General features: G+C 45.7%; 1 protein-coding gene across 1 annotated transcript; it reads right to left on the bottom strand.

Moving 5' to 3' along the window:
* Positions 1–1,400: 1,400 nt before the first annotated feature.
* LOC127211007 (ATPase MORC2B-like) lies at positions 1,401–4,472 on the bottom strand. The gene has a single exon (XM_051170822.1). It carries the CDS (start codon positions 4,470–4,472, stop codon positions 1,401–1,403), a length of 3,072 nt encoding a protein of 1,023 aa, XP_051026779.1.
* Between the last annotated feature and the right edge of the window lie 8,171 nt (positions 4,473–12,643).

Here is a 12,643-nt window from a genome sequence, read left to right as displayed (position 1 = left end):
AAGCCCAGAACTCAATAAGCCTTTTAAAGCCATATGTGCACAAGTAGGGAAAGGCATAAGATTCTGGGGTCAGGGTCCCTCACCGCGACACCCCCGACTTCAAGTCATGCTGCTGTCCTTAGTAGCTTTGGATAGGAATGAGAAAAGCTGAGCCAGCTAGAGGCAGTAGATAAAACTCAGCAGCTTTCGCCTTTGTTTTTGACCCTGATTGGTTAGTTGAGTTGTACTTGGTCAGGGATTAGAGGCCTGATGTGTTTCTCAGGCCTTTCCTTCTCACTGCTGCCGAGCAGGGGGCAGGGGTGGGCGGGTGGGGGGGGCAGGGGAGCGTGTGTGTGTGTGTGTGTGTGTGTGTGTGTGTGTGTGTGTGTGTGTGTGTGTTAGAGCCCTGTAGGGCCCAGCAGAGAAAGCTAGAGAAAGGCAGCAGCAATGCTTTCAAAGGGAAGTAGCATCACCGAGGCAGCCTTGATTGTAGCCTCGCCCTTCCACAGGCCTCCTTCCTACTTGAACCTTTTCTTGGGAGACCCTTGGCAGTGCTACCAAGGCCAGTGATCTGGACAGTCACAGATGTCTACTTCTGACCCAAGACTCCATGACAGCCTCAGAAAATTGCTCCTTCAACAGGAAACTGAGTGATGCAGGAGAGAACCGCCAAGGATCATCCATTCATGAAGCGGGACAGCAAAGGATGACCCTGGCAGCTACCTGGTAGTCTGCAGACCTTCACAATCCTTACAAAAGACCAGGACATCAGGAAGAGCCTTTCTGCCTGCTCTGATGCCCTTCGATCACCACCACTACCACCACCAGTTCTGAGCCCCTAGGGGCAGACAGGCCTAGGCCCCTTATCACTTCCGTCCCCCAAACGCCCCACTGTTGACTCTCTCGGAGAAGAACCACTCCTGCCCTACAGTCTTTCCAACTTCAGTGTGGCTCCTGTTTCCCTTTGTGAACTAAATGGTTCAGATTCCTCATCTAAAAAAGTGCAAAGGTTTTGGTGTTTGCTTAGGTCACATTAAATAAGTATTGTCTCTTAAAAGCAAGCAAACAAACAACAAACCTGGGGGCAGGAGAAATGGTTCAGTAGTGAAGAGTGCTTGTTTCTATCACAGGAGGACCTGAGTTCAGTTTCCTGCACCCACATCCGCTAGCTCACAACGTCTTATGACTTTAGCTCTTTAGGCCCACGAGGCCAGTGCTGTAAGGACAAACATGCACACACACATACACACATACACAGACGAAAAACAAAATGAATCTTTAAAAAATCTTTATAAATTCAGGGAGGAAGATTCAAAGACTCAGTGTCTGTTTCCCTCCCAAAGCACATGACTCAAATTTGGATCAGACTTCCCTGCCCAGAAGCTGATGTGTTGACAGGAGCTCATCTGCCTCCCAGGCCTTCAGTCTTCACTGCTGAGGAGACTCTCAATGTAGGCGTCAAGCTCATCGTCTGTGCTGATGTTTATGTCCTCCTGAGCCTTTTGCAGGAGTGCCCGAATATTGGTCCGCAGCTTTTGGAGTTTTTCCTCTGTTTCCTGAAGTTTTTTCTGGGAGATTAGCAGGCTCTCCTCAGAGGCCTTGGCTTGTGAGTTAGCACAGCTTCCGTAGGAGCGGCACAGATCCTGGAGTCCCACTTCGTATTGCTTGAAGCACTCTTTTAGAGGGAGGGAAAGCAGCTCTTCAGAATTCATAGCCCCCAACTCCCTCTTTGAGATGGGAAAATTCAGAGGCATGAAATAGTGTAAGCAATTCCAAAGAATCTGGACCAGGAGGTCAATGGTCTTATTGCTGGTCTTGGCATCAGTAGTGTCAGGTTCACTGCAAAAGCATTCAGTGGTGGAGGAGGCCTGCAATGCCATCGCCTGTTGGACCTGGGTGTCCTCCTCTTCGTTACTGTCCTCTTGCTGCATGTCAGTGCTCTCAAACTCTGAAGCTGGCTGCATCATCCATACATTGTCACTGCCTTTTTCCACCCAGCAGTCTCTTGGTGTGGTGTCCGTGGGCACATCCTCAAACCTGACTTTCCACCATACCGCATTCTCACCCATCTCCACTGTTGTGACATGGCCCTTGTAGCAATCTTCATTCACACGGACCTCCACATACAGCCCTTTATCTTTTGCAGCAGTGCTCAGGTCAGCTGCAGTCTCCTCATCACTGTCTAGGAGCTCACTCACTTGAATCTTTTCTTCCTTCACAGTAAACCTGGCCCGTTTGCACATCCCCTCCCTTCTCTCCCCAGCCTCTTCCTCAGCTGAGACCTCAAGACCCCGCTTACGATTGTAAGGCACCAGTGAGGAGTTAACTGATGGATCTGGCTTCTTAGCCACTGGAGTCTTCATGGCTTTGGGGGTTTCAACCTCCCAAAGGTTGTCAGATTTGGGGACTACAGATGGTGACAGGGGTTGTACCAGAGGAATGGGCTCCAGTACAGTTTGGACCAGGGTGCTCACTGGGTTTTGAGGTATCTCAGGTGGCTGAGGCAGCATGGCCTCTGTTTGGGCTGTGAAAGGAGGAGATTCCGGTTTGGTGCCGAAGACAGAGGCCTTTTGGAGCTGTCTGAGTGGTCTAGGGGCATGCACGGCCTGGGTTCGTCTTCGGGCATTCTTTTTCACTGCACGGGAAGGTGATCGAGGGCCTTGAAGTCTCTGAGCAGGACGTTTGATGGAAGGTCTGGTGGTCACTTCCAAGGGTAGCTGTTTCAGGTCGCTTCGGGAACGGATGGGCTTGGTTTTCTTTAGGGCCATCAGCTTCTTCTGCTGCCGGCGAATTTTCTCTGTCAGTTGCTTCCGCCTTTCTTCTTGTGTCTTTGGGGTCTTTTTTAATATCCCCAGAGGAATCTTCGGACTCAGTTCAGAAGCCTCACACTGGTCCTGTTCAGGATCAGGGTTCATGGCACAAAACCAAGTGTCAGGGTAACCTTTTTCCACAGCACTTAACTGAAAGGGGAGGGTTCTCCACTTCAGACACAAATCACACTGTATGGTGGTCGGGACTTGCATGGCCCTCTTGCGTTTGAAGTGTAGCTCATCAGATGGTGGTTGCTTCCAGTTGGCTGAGAGGTAGCCAAATTCATCCCAGAACTTAGTGATTCCACGCTGAGCAATGGCTATATCCTTCCAGTACTGTGCCAGGTGCTCGCCCATTGCCCGCAGGAGGTGGCGGTACTCCTTGGCATCAGCAAAGTCTTGCTTGTTGTGTGTAGGCTCCAGGACTAGGTAGGGCACATTGATGACTCCAACAACCCCGCCACACACTTTGCCCTTTTCCAGCTGCGGGCCCACTTTCTCATGCATCTTGATCAGGCGGCCACAGTTGTAGATGTACATGCCGTCATGGTCACGGCGTGCAATGTTGACACCAAAAACAAAATTCAATTCCTTAGGTTCTTTGAGTGCTCGCTTCTTGGCGTCTCTGATCCTTTTTTTGACATCAGCTTCTCTTCGGAGGGTGATGGCTGTATTCTGGACGTGACGCAACATCACCCTGGAGTCCCGTGCCATGTCTCCGCCTATATGCATTTCTAATGTGCGGGCTTTGCTCTCTGCTTCCCGAGCCTTCTCTTCAGCAAGCCGAGCTACTTGGTCTGCCCTCTTTACCTCTTGTTCTGCCCGGGTCTTAAAACGGCTGGACGTGAACGTGTACTTCCTGGGCTTGTACAAGCAGCAGGAGAGCTTTTTGGTCTGCACCTTGTGCCCATGAATGAAAATCCTCATCCGAGGATCGATATAAAGGACAGCAGCATAGGCACTGAAGGAGTACCACTCTGGCCTCATGGCTTCATGGGCTACCTCTGCCATCCGAATATCTTTTGGGTTTGAGGTTATATCTAGTTCCGGTTCTCCATTGTCCATGAGTTTGAGATTAAAAATGATGACTAAGGTTCCACTAGTTCCAGAAATCTTCATGAACTGGGCCATCACTTCTTCCTCGGTGTGGAAAGGAGAGTACTTGTAGATGAGCTCTGTCTCGATGGCAAATTTCTCCACGTTGTCTGTGACTGGCTCTTGTGTCTGGATATTCCAAGTAGGCAATGGCACTATCACTTCATCAATGCCTTCCTCCTCGTGAAAGGTTCGAGACAGAAAGAGGCAGCTCATGGTCTGTTCCTTCTTGGTGAAGAGGATAAAATCCTTCCCAATACGCATTGAGCCTGATTTCAGCCCGTTCCCATACCGCCCAATCTGTGTGGACTCTGGTGTTCGTTTGGCTGATTTCCCAAACTGGATCACACTGATGGCATCGTTTGGGTCCATTCCTAATCCGTTATCCAGAAAACAGAGCATAAATCCCCCTCGAAAGTCCTCTCGTCTTTCAGCATAAATATCTATTCGGGTAGCGTCGGCGTCTCTTGCGTTATCAACCAGTTCAGCAAGAGCACCAAACAAGAATTCATGGGTGGTTGAATTTGTGTGCAGATATTCAAAGGTGAGTTGAGCCCGATTGAGACTGCTGTAATTGGTGTAGGCCATGACTCTAATGACGTCTTCAGCGTTACCCACCAGATGAGAAATCTACGTATAGGGCAGATTTTCTTGGGGTTTCCTCAGTAAAGGGTAGTAGGTCCACCTTCTTAGTGACAGGTTATGTAGTAACTATCCAAAATACAGAGATAGTTGAAACTAAGACTAGTTTCTTTCTCTTTTCTTTCTTTCTACCTTTTAAACGACTATGATGTAATTATTTGGGGGGAGGGGGGGGAGAAAACAGCCTAAACCTGCATTTCTAAGGAAATTTGACTGTTAAGTTTCCTTAGCTCGTTTGAAACACCTGAGTCAGAAGTCGATGGTCCTCAACCACCCTCTGGTTGCTTTATCTTTACATTCTTCGAGCCATTTCCGGTTCTAAATTTTCTAATGAGAAGGCTTACCAATGTGGAAATCTACTCCCATCAGGAAAGTTAACTTTCACTTACATCCTCACCACCAGGGACCGAACAATCCTTAAAAAGACGCTGTAGTGGAGGGCTCCTCCTTGGCAACTGAAAGAGGTCCTTGCGGTTCCTTACCACTCTTTCAAATCCAAACCCAGACTAGCCAGTTTGATGTTACGCCACAATTACCACAGGGTGATATGGGAAATGACCTCACAGTGGTCAACAGACCCACCCAAATCTCCTGTGGCGCGCTGTGGCCCTACCCTACTTCCCTGTCAGGCTTAGGTACTCTGGCCACTTCCTCCCTCCTCGTGGGGAGAAGTGAGCCTCAGCTTTCGAGGCTGGGACTCAGGTGTATGACAGTGGCAGGCTCACCACTAGCCAATTCACGTGAGCCCTGCCCGCTGCCGGCAGCTCCCAGAAGCCTTTGCTCTCTCAGTTTAGAACTGAAATTCAACGGCTGCAGCGCGCTGGGAACCACTGGCTGCCTCCTCCTCCGTGGAGCGCTTCCTGTCTGCTGGACTACGGCACTACCGTGCTAAAAAGTCCAGAGCGAGACTGGATTGTTAACACTGGGAGCTAGACAGAAGAAACAGCACAAATTCAGAGTTGTCTGCTGTGTCATCACTAAAGTCATCTCAGTGTGTGCTTTTGTGTTGTTTAGTGCTCACGTCTTCTTTTATTAAACACCGTTCTTTTTATGTTATCCATATCATTATGTGCCACTTGTGAGTGGATGCCTGCAGAAGCTGGCGGGTCCTCTGTAGCTAGAGTCTCAGGCCTCCAGGTGCTGGGAATCAAAGAGAGCAGTAAGCCCTCTTAACCGCTGTGCCACCTCCCCAGGGCTTTATTAAATTCTTTGAACAAGGTGCCAAGAACATGGTTAGACTAGCACAGACGGCCACCAGTAACAGTGCAACCAAGGACTCTATTTTTGCTGGTGTTTGGAGATGAGGAGAGTGTCCCCATGTTTTTTTTTTTTCAATTAGCCAATTTTTAATTAATATGGGTCACTCGCAGTGGTGGTTGTCCGGGAGATTATTGTTTGTTTGTCTGGTGACGGTGTGGGTTGTGGCACTTGTGGTTTGGCCTCCAGAAATCTGAACTAGAAATTGGTATAAAGCCATTATAAGACCAGGAATGGTGGCACATGCTTTTAATATGACATTTCAAGAGGCACAAGAAAGTGGATGTCTGTGAGTTAAAGGCCAATAGTTGCATAATGAGTACAAAAGACAGCCACGGCCACACAAGGAGGACCTGTTGGGGCAAAAGAAAAAAAAACACCTGTTACATTCTGAGAACTGCATATGACACACACCATGCAGTTTCTCGATGAGGAGGCCCAAAAGGACACACAGGAGACATGGGGATAAGGGAGAAAGAAAATGATAAAAACATTTTGTTTTAAAAAGATGCTGTAACAAGGAATTGAAGAGATGCCTCAGTGATAAAGAACACTGGATGCTGTTTCAGAGGACCTAGGTTCAAGTTTCAGCACCTGTGTGGTGGGTTGCAAGCATCTGTAATTCCTGATCGAGAGACTTCCGCCTCCTGCCCTCCATAGGCACAGCACACATGTGCTACACAAACATGCAGGCAAACCATCAGACACATAAATTACTTTAAATGATATCTAATACCTTGCATGCTAATTAATTATTTTATTTTTAGTTTATGTGTATGAGTATTTTGCCTGTGTGTGTGTGTGTGTGTGTGTGTGTGTGTGTGTGTGTGCATGTGCAAGCTTGATGCCCAAAGGGTATCAGAGTCCATGGAACCGGACATAACAAATTGTTATGAGCTACCATGTGGGTACTAGGAAGGAAATTGGAATGCCCTCAACCACTGAGTCATTTCTTCAGTCCCCTTATATGCTAATTAAAAATCAGGAAATTAAAGACAAGGCAGCCCATCTCCATTGCCTAGGGACTGAACCTCTTGATGTGCACCTAGGCACCTCCTAGTTCTATTGTTTGTTTGTTTATTTGTTTGCTTTTTAAACGGCATTTCTTTGTGTAGCCTTGGTTGTTCTGGAACTTATTATGTAGGCTAGGCTGGCCTTGAACTCACAGAGATCCTCAATAGCAACCAAAGAATAGAATATCCATCCAACAAAGAGGAGAGCAGACATCTACAAGAAACATGTCAAACATAACTCCAGATGTTTAGATCATTGCACATGAACACAAACAAACAACAGCAACAACAAAAACCAAGAAAATGTGCCCCCTCCAAAATTTAGCAATCCTACTGTTCTAGTCCCCAAGAGAAGCAATTTACCTGAGCACAAGACTACTAATATGGTCAAAGATCTTAAAGAGGACATGAATAGGTATCTTAATTAAGAACTGTGAAAACACAAATAGTTGAATGAAATAATTATATACAACACTATGAATCACAAAAGTAGAATTTAATAAATAGAATCACTAAGGAAAACTCAAACAGAAATAAAGCTCGGAACGAAAACCTCAGGCTATCAAAAAAAGACCTCAGAGGTAAGCCATACCAATAAAGTAAAAGCCATGGAAGAGAGGAGAGGGTGGGATATCAGGTCTTGAGAACATGGTAAAGCAAATGGAGAGCATCTTGGGCCGTGCACCTACAGAGCCATCTCACCAGGCCCTAGAGAGAAGACTCTGTTATGATGCTGATGCTGGACAGGAATTTCCTGGTTCTGTTGATCTTTTTGTCTCTGCCTCCTGTACTCTGGGACTGCAGGACCACATTACCAGCTAGGGCACGACTGTAATAAGAGTACTTTAGGGTAAAATTGTTCCCGTTCCTTTTTTGTTTTGTTGTGTTTGTTTGTTTTGAGGTGTGGGTGTGTGTGTGTGGGGGGCGGGGTGTCCTTTACATCCTGAACTGGACTCAAACTGAGGAGGAACTTGAAATCTTGATTCCCTGTCTCCACATTCAGGGGCTGGGATTTCAGGCATTTGCCGACACGCCTAGCCATTTTGTTTCTGTTTTGCTTTGTTTTAAAGAGTTTTGCTACGAAGCTGAAGCTGGTAGCGTGATGCTTGCTCTGTGGCCTAGGTGGCGTCTGATGGGTTATCTCCACTGACTGGAACCAGAGTTAAAAAAATATAAAAAGGGCTGGTTGATTTGGGAACTGGGGATCTTGGGCGAGTTCAGCGGCCTCAGGGGAGGAGGCCTGAAGAAGTCAAATCTCGACGATGGCGGGTTTTAAGGATTGCAGATGAAGGATAGATGAAATAGGAAGAGGACATGTCTGCCACCTGCTGGGTTTGGAGAGCTGGTGGCTCCAGGTAAGGAGGTTGGGGCAGTCCTCAGGAATGCCAGGAATATGGAGGGGGGCAGGGTTGGAGGTAGGAGTGGGATTTACCAGACCATGTGGGATAGGGAAGGGCAACCAGAGATGCCAACTGAACAGCCTCAAACTCACCATTCTCTTTCCTCTTCTTGTGTAGCAGTTTCCTCCAAGATATTCTCCAGCCTGGTGAGCTGTCTACAGGCTCTCCCAGGCTCCCAGTTTTGTGGGATGTCACCCACACTGGTGTGAGCTACCTTTGAGTCATTTCTGCTCTGCTAAGTAACTTCTCTCTCACACTTCTGTGAACAATCCCAATTAAACTCACTGGTGCACCAAGTTGGACTTCTTCTGGGTTCCTTATCTGGGATGAGGAGGCATGTGTGTTGCGTCTCTCCAAGAAATGCCTGCCTATCTGAAATGCCAGCTCTGTTTCTGTGGGCTGGCATTACAGGCTTTTCATCTCACTTAAATGAGTTAGGTTCGTGGGTGCATGAAATTGGATTTAAATATGTAGTTAACTTAATCAGTGTATATTTTCAAAATTATTCTTTGCTTAAAATTAAAACTGCTGTTTGCTGAGACTTTGTTATTGGCTTCAGGGGCAGGTTCTGCACATCATGTGTGTATTTTCCATGTTCTGTCTTTGTTTCTAGTGGAAATGCACTGTCCCTTTCACTTGCGACATAATGCTTATTAATTTCTGTCAACTTTTCAGCTGACCTGTGCAGACCTTGTCTACTGGACCCGGGATCTAAGGACCTAGAAGAGTGGGGCAGAGTACTATCTAATACTGTAGACAATTTTATTTCTGTTTCAGTGCACTTTTATAGATGAATGTAGCAAAAGAAGCAGTGATTCTTGGGAGGGTGTTTGAGTTCAGGGAAAAAAAATGTAGATAAATGTCAGTAAGCACATGCTAAGTATTAACAGGGCAGTCTTTTCCCAGAACTTTTGTAGGACAGGCCAATTCTAACACAATAGCCTGATACACGCTATAGATCATATCTGGGGAAGCACAAAAGAAAGACTGATACCTCGACTCAGTGTGCATTGAGGACAGTGCTCAGCATACCCTTTCAACAGGCTGGTTTCTATAGCTGTGTTCTGACATCAACAAGAATGACAGTCTTATAAAGTGAATGTAAATATTTGTCACAGGAGGCACAAAATCACATCCAAGAACAATCCAGGGAACAGAAAACACACATGAGGTAAAAGTTCCTCTGTCCTTTTTCCTGAAGCCTCTCTCACAATTCCCCAAGGCACTGTCCACCCTGCATCATTTCTTTGACTGTGTCTTGACAATCTAGCTAAGATGGTAACAGTCGGCTTCTGTATGTAAGTATGCCACTCAGAATATTTTCCTGTAAATCTTTATTTTCCTCATTTGCTTTGTGCTCTGGTGAATACTTGTGATTTTTGTTGTTTGTTTGCTTACAGTAGTGAGGTAGTTGCTAGAACCCGAAGCACCATCCCTGGGGATTGCTGTGTTTTCTAATTCCTTGGCTTGTCAGTCAAACTTCCAATAACCCCTTGGCCCCATCTATTCAGAATTGTATATCTGCGTTTCTGGCATCATTTTTTTTGTTTGTTTGTTTCTGTAACAGAGACTGGCTAATTTATAAAGCATATTGCTTCCTTTTGTTAAAGTTTTATTAAAGTTCAGGGTTTGGTGGGCAACACCACTGACTTCACCGTAGCACCTGTTGTTCTAGATGCAAGGCTTTAGCAAGAGAGCAGACTGAATGTGAGTCTCTCTCAGGCAATTTTATCATTTTCCAAAAATGTATGGATGTGTGGGGAGGGTGGGTGTGCAATTGTGCATGTATGCAGGTGGCCTTAGAAAATAAAAGAGGATGTCTGGTGTCAGATGCCCTGGAGCTGGGGGTAGAGGTCATTGTAAAATACCCGATAAGCATGCTGGGAAATAAACTCAGGTTCCTTTCAGGAGGAGCAAGCACTCTTAACTGCTGATGCATCTCTCCAGCCCTCTTTCCAATGGGGTTCCAAGTCCTAATCTCTAAATGTGAAAAACTATTTCTTTTTACAATTTTATGTATTTATTTTGTGTATATAGCAGTGGGGTATGCAATAAATTCTCATGTAGTCTAGGTTACTTTGAACTTCCTACATAGCTGAGGCTTTCTTTCTTCTTTTCTTTTCTTTTTGTCCTTGAGACAACGTTTCTCTATGTAGCCTTGGCTGTCCTGACCTCACTTTGTAGATCAGGCTGGCCTCGAACTCACAGCAATGTGCCTGCCTCTGCCTCTTTGAGAGCTAGGATAAAAGGCACGGGCCACCACTGCCTGGTTGAGTTCCTGATTCTGTTGTTTCCGTGTGCCTCCCATCTCTCCAAGGTGCTGAGATTTTAGGTGTGACCCACTCAACAGTTAGGCGTGCATAGTACTCTTGCTGAGGACCTGTATTCCCTTTCCAGCACCCATGGTGGATGGATGGCTCATGGCTTCCTGTAACTCCAGCTCCTGATTTGATGACTTCTGGCCTCTGCAGGCGCCTGTATATTCTCACACCCAGACACTCAGATGCCTTGTAAGTTTCATTTCCTTTCATGTATGTTTCCTTTACTTCCTAAATCTTATAATCTTCGCTCCACATTTAATTCAAATACAGCTTCAACATCAGGCGATTAAAGGGTCATAGAGAAAAGAATTCCCTGAGCAGACTTCTGACCTCCTTTCCTGTAGGAAGAAGAGAGAAAGGCCAAATAAAGATAAGGAACTCAGCATCCTTTTTGGAGAGTCAGGGGCCAGATCTGCTTAAGTTCTTTTAAATCTCAGTCTGAGACAGGACTGCACCAGGTGAAAAGGCCTGAACAGCTTGTTAAGGTGCAGATGCTCTGATCCGTTATTTGTACCCAGTCTCCAGCTAGTTAAAGGTTCCTCTCCGCCCCCCCCCCCCCCCCCCCCCCCCCGCCCCAGGGTTCAGTGGGCAGGTCTTGAATCATTAGCGAATTAAAGGCGCTGGAGCAGTGCAAATCATCCAATCCTGCGTCTGTACAAGAGGAGGAGTCTGTACATTTAGAGATTAGGACTTGGAACCCCATTGGACAGAGGGCTGGAGAGATGCATCAGCAGTTAAGAGTGCTTGCTGCTCTTGAAAGGAACCTGAGTTTAGTTCCCAGCATGCTTATCGGGTATTCCTACTGCTGTGTAGATTCTGCACGGAAGGACCCCAGGCCCCTGCACTCTCAGCGTTCTGCCCAGAGGAAATGGAATTGTACAGAAGTTGTTTAACACATAAAACAGTGAATCCTGTCTACAGCGTGGAAGTTCTCCGTATTGGTTTTCCTAGCTGTATCGGTCTATTTCCTTCTGGCCCAAAGATTGTGGATCAAGATGAGGAGTGCCATCTGCTTATGGCCTTATTACTGACAATCCTCAGACGGTACAGACCCTAGCACTGCCAAAAATAAATAAATAAATAAATAAATAAATAAATAAAAATCCAGGTTGCTATAAAGATGTTTCTCAAAAGAATAAAGATAGAACAGTCATACCACTCCAGGGAATATAGCTATATTCTGTAGCAGAGTTACTTTCACATCTCTGTTTATGCCTGTTTTATTCACTATAGCAAGGAAGTGGAGTCAGCCTAAGTATCAACAGATTAAATGGGTTAAAAAATGCTGCATACATTTCATTGTATAATGTAATTTTATCCAGCCATAAAGAAAAATGAAAATTTGAAAATTTCAGGACAAATGGATGGATCCAGAAATTATTAAATTGAGGCATCCTAGACTCCAGCAAATATCGCCTGTTTTCTCTCTCATATACAGATTCAATCTGCAGGTTGTTGTGTTTTTGTGTGTTGGAGTGAGCATGGGTACAGGGCATGAAGCTAGAAAGCAGCCCATGGCAGGTTGGGGTGAGGAAGGCAAGTGAAGTGGATCTTAGAAAGTGGAAAAGGGACTACTGGTCAACCAAAACAAGAGGTATATGAAAATGTCATAATGCCCACCACTCTGTGAACTACTAAAAAAATAAACAAATAAAACAACAACAACAAAACCTTGGAGTTCATGAGAGGCTTGGTCGCACTAGCTTCTATGGCAGACCCACTACAGGTAATCCATCAACCCATGCATGACAGGAGTCTGGTAGTTCATTAGTAAGAGCTGAATTGAACTCTTCTTGAAGTTTTTCATCTGGCCCCTCCTTTTGAATAAAAATTATTTTTACATTATTTACTCATTGAGTCTGCATATGTGTGTATATGTGTGTATGTGTGTAGTGTGTATATGTATGCATGTGTGTATATGTGTGAATGTGTGTGTGTGTGTATGTAAACAATGTGGGAAAACTTTCTCTAAAAACAGTTACCTTCAGTACCATGAAAAGATTCATAGTGAAGAGAAGCCTTGTGTTTGTAATCAGTGTGGGAAAGTATTCATTTTTTACAGTTCTCTTCAACGTCATGAAAGAACTCACAATGGAGAGAAACCTTATGTGTATAAGCTATGTGGG

The sequence above is a fragment of the Acomys russatus genome, chromosome 28 (assembly GCF_903995435.1).
Source record: "Acomys russatus chromosome 28, mAcoRus1.1, whole genome shotgun sequence".
NCBI classification, from domain to species: Eukaryota; Metazoa; Chordata; class Mammalia; order Rodentia; family Muridae; genus Acomys; species Acomys russatus.
This window is presented reverse-complemented; position numbering and strand designations above follow the sequence as displayed.

Excerpts from the sequence above, each read along its gene's own strand:
- LOC127211007 (XM_051170822.1), bottom strand. The coding sequence starts at position 4,472 with ATGGCCTACACCAATTACAGCAGTCTCAATCGGGCTCAACTCACCTTT.